The following is a 3,968-nucleotide window of genomic DNA, read 5'->3' on the forward strand; positions in this document are numbered from 1 at the left end:
TGGGGATTTTTGCATGCAATGCTGGCGAAGATGGGTTTTCATGAACAATGGATTGAGCTCATCATGGAGTGCGTGTCTTCAGTGAGCTACAGAGTTCGATTTAATGACACAGAAACAGAGGATTTTTTTCCAGGCCGAGGCCTGAGGCAGGGGGACCCATTATCACCATATCTATTCTTGATCTGCTCAGAAGGACTCTCTAGTATGCTGGCTCATGAGGAAGAAACTGGTGGTTTGGAAGGAGTAAAAGTCTCCCGAAATGCACCATCTATCTCACACTTGCTGTTTGCAGATGATTGTTTGATCCTGATGAATGCAACAGTTCAGAATGCAACAACACTGAAGAAAATTTTGGACATATACTGTGAATGTTCAGGGCAGCGAGTAAGTACCCCAAAGTCCAGTGTTTTTTTCAGTCCTAATACTAGAGTAAATGACAGGGAAAGTGTATGTGCTATGTTGGATATCCTCACCGAAGCCTTGTCAGACACATATATTGGTCTACCAACAATTGTTGGTGTGGACCGAAGTGACTGTTTTCAGCACTTGGTGGACAGAGTATGCAAGAGGTTGAAAGGGTGGAAAGAAAAGATCCTCTCAATTCAGGGCAAGGAGATCCTGATTAAGGCAGTAGCACTATCAATCCCCTCATATGCTATGTCTGTATTCAAGCTGCCGAAAGGAATATGTAAGTCAATTACCGATGAAATATCGGGTTTTTGGTGGGGAGATGGAGAGGAAAAGAGGAAAATGCATTGGTTTGCGTGGTGGAAAATGTGTGTACCAAAGAAAAGGGGTGGTATGGGGTTTAGAGACCTTCACAGCTTTAATCTTGCTATGTTAGCAAAGCAATGTTGGCGTCTACTCCAAAACCCTGATTCCCTGTGTGCAAGAGTTTTGAGCGCAAAATATTATCCAAGTGGAGATATATTGAAGGCTGGTCCAAAAAAGGGAGCTTCGTTTACTTGGCAAAGCATTGTCGAAGGAATAAATACTTTCAAGAGAGGATGCATCTGGCGGGTAGGATCTGGTTCACACATCAATCTATGGGATGACCCTTGGATTCCCTCAAGTGCAAATAGGAAGTTGATCACACCCAGAGGTGGCATCATGTTAACAAAAGTTCAGGAGATAATTGATCCTCACACGGGACAGTGGGATGAGGATCTCATTCAGCAAGTATTTTCGCCTGTTGATGTAAACAGAATCTTACGGATCCATCTTAATGTTGAAGTGGTGGAGGACTTTGTTGCTTGGCACCATACAAGGTCGGGGACGTTCTCGGTGAGATCGGCATATCACATTGAATTTCAAAACCAGTATGGACGACACTTTAACCGGAATAGCCAAGGAAGTGCAAATGATCATGGAGTATGGAAAGAGTTGTGGAAGTTAAGGTTACCAGGGAAAGTTAAACATTTTGGATGGAAAGTGTTGAAGGGAGTGTTGCCTTGCTATGGGGTGCTGGCCAGCCGGCATATTCCACTAATGCCACAGTGCACGCTTTGTAATTTTGGATTGGAGGACATCCAACATTGCCTGTTCACATGCTCTCGAGCACATGCAATATGGGAAAAGTTGGGTTTATCGGCTGAGATCGACAAAGTTATCGTGCAGGATCGCTCGGGCTCGATGAACCTTGATGCTTTGCTCCAGATACATACGGAGGTAAATAACATCCCAACACCCGAATTCATTTTGGTGGCAATGTGGTTTATCTGGTGGCAAAGGAGACTGTATACGAGGGGGGAAACTACCCAAACGATAGAACAAACGGCCATCTCAATACAGGTTCTAGCCACTAATTTCGTCCGGGCTAATACTCCAAAATATGTTGTGCGCAAAAGGGACCAGGTATGGAAGAAACCAGATGTGGGAATGGTAAAGATAAATGTTGATGCATCCTTTACTATGGAGAATCTCTCAGGTTCTTGTGGAGTCATTGCACGCAATGATCAGGGTCAGTTCCTGGGCGCAGCCTCTCAGTTACTAGCACATGTTCCCAATGTAGAAGAAGCAGAGATGATTGCTATTCGGTGTGGACTAAATTTAGCTGCAAATTTGGGCTGTACCAAACTGGTGATCGAATCGGATAGCACAATGGCGCTGGAGGCAGTCTCGGATCCTAATGCATATATGGGACCTGCAGTTCCTATTATAGCTGAGTGCTCTCTAATGACAATGCAATTTGTTCATATCTCCTTTGTTCATTGTAGCAGAGAGGCCAACTCAGTAGCGGATGCATTAGCAAAACAATGTATTAGAGTTAAAAAATCTGAAGTATGGGAAAACATCCCTGACTTTATTCTTCATCTCTTTGTAAACGATTTGGCTATCATTTGATGAATAAAGTTATGGAGTTTCAAAAAAAAAAATCACGATGTGTGGTGTTGTGTCCGTGTCCGGTTTGGACACGAAAATAATCACCAGTCCGCATAGGATACAACACGACATATGTATAGGCTATGGACTAACCCTCTCTGGACTATATATATCGGTGTATGCGACCCTTGTAATCACCCAGATCGAAAGAAAGAAAACTCGCCGGAGGAAGCCAGCATATTCCGTGAAAGAGAAGGGCCTACCCCGATCCGCCGCCGTCACAACTCCTCTTGCTTAGTTCCCGGCCGGGGCGGATACATAGAACTCTCAGCTGGAGACGACCATGAACAAGGCCGCACGAGCAGGAGCGATGCTTTCCCTTCACGGCCTCCCGGATGAGATCGTAATATGGGAGATCCTCGTCCGCCTAGCTCCCAAAGCCCTCCTTCGCTGCCGTGCCGTCTGCCGTGCCTGGCGCAGGGCCACCTCCACTCACGACTTTCTCCTCGCCCATCACGCCCGCCAGCCTATCCTTCCCCTACTTGAAAATGGCGATGAGTTAGACATCTTCGACCATCGGCCAACCCGGGCTACCGCGGACCAGTTTCAGTCCTTTGACATATGTGGCCAAAACTTCTTGAATTTGGGTGACGACTTCGCTTTCTTCAATCTGGTTGCCTCTTGCGATGGCATGCTCATCCTCTGCATCGACGGCACCAAGTTCTTCGTCTGCAATCCGACGACTCGTCAGTATGCTCGCCTGCCATTGTATCTCGGTCATAAATGGACGCTCCTAGGAATGTACCCTCACTCCCCTACCGGCGAGTACAGAGTACTTCTCTACTTGTCCAGCCCTGACGCAGACCATAAGCCGACACCTGGCAGTTACGTCTTGGCGCTGGGCTCCGGCCAGCCCCCAAGGCACATCGGATGGCCAGATGCGATTAATCTCGAATTGGATCCTCATGTGCTATTCCGTGGTAGCCTGTATTGGTACCCAACGGATGTTGAGAGCGAAAATAAAACGATATATGTGTTCAACACCACATCTGAGTCGGTCCGGGAGATGTGTTCTCCGGTTGTTACTGATTGCGCTAACCTGTTTGAGAAGGACGGCATGCTCGGCATGGCCATCGTTGATTATATGAAAACTGTTGATATATGGTTGTTGCAAGACTTCGAGAGGGAGGTTTGGACCTTCAATTGCCGGATTGAATTGCAGTGCGACAGGTGTGACAGCCGGTTGCCGTGGAAATTGGTGGTCGTGCCAGGGGATGATGAGCTGCTTGTGTTGATCAAATTTGGCGAGTGGCTATTTCATGTTGGCAAGGATGGCAAGTTGGTCGCCACTTTTCATCGCAAAAATGTCGATCCTACTCACTTTCAGCTCAAACAAACTCTTGTTCCACATACCTTCTTTCAAACATCGTAGAGTTATGTTGTGAGTGTTCCACCTATCATCTGAAGGCTCGTGCTTGGTGGCATGATTGTAATTTTTTATTTTATTTGTGCCAACTATTGTAACCCTGAGTCCTTTCTTGTGGGATTTATTCCCACTGACGCGGGAATATAATGAGGAATTTAGTTTGCCAAATAATAATAATAATTCAGAAGGCTGTTCAGTGCGCTGGTGCTTCTTAGCATCC

At 46.3% G+C, this 3,968-nt stretch overlaps 1 protein-coding gene across 1 annotated transcript; it reads left to right on the top strand.

The window, feature by feature from the left end:
* The first annotated feature begins 2,665 nt into the window (after window positions 1-2,665).
* On the top strand, window positions 2,666-3,754 carry LOC147981642 (F-box protein At5g49610-like). Its single transcript, XM_087516029.1, has one exon. It carries the CDS (start codon window positions 2,666-2,668, stop codon window positions 3,752-3,754), a length of 1,089 nt encoding a protein of 362 aa, XP_087372155.1.
* Window positions 3,755-3,968: the final 214 nt, after the last annotated feature.

Source organism: Triticum urartu, chromosome 3A (genome assembly GCF_056163025.1).
Source record: "Triticum urartu cultivar PI428250 chromosome 3A, HENAU_Tu73, whole genome shotgun sequence".
Classification (NCBI taxonomy): Eukaryota; Viridiplantae; Streptophyta; class Magnoliopsida; order Poales; family Poaceae; genus Triticum; species Triticum urartu.

Coding starts and splice junctions, on each gene's coding strand:
- LOC147981642 (XM_087516029.1), top strand. CDS start 2,666: ATGAACAAGGCCGCACGAGCAGGAGCGATGCTTTCCCTTCACGGCCTC.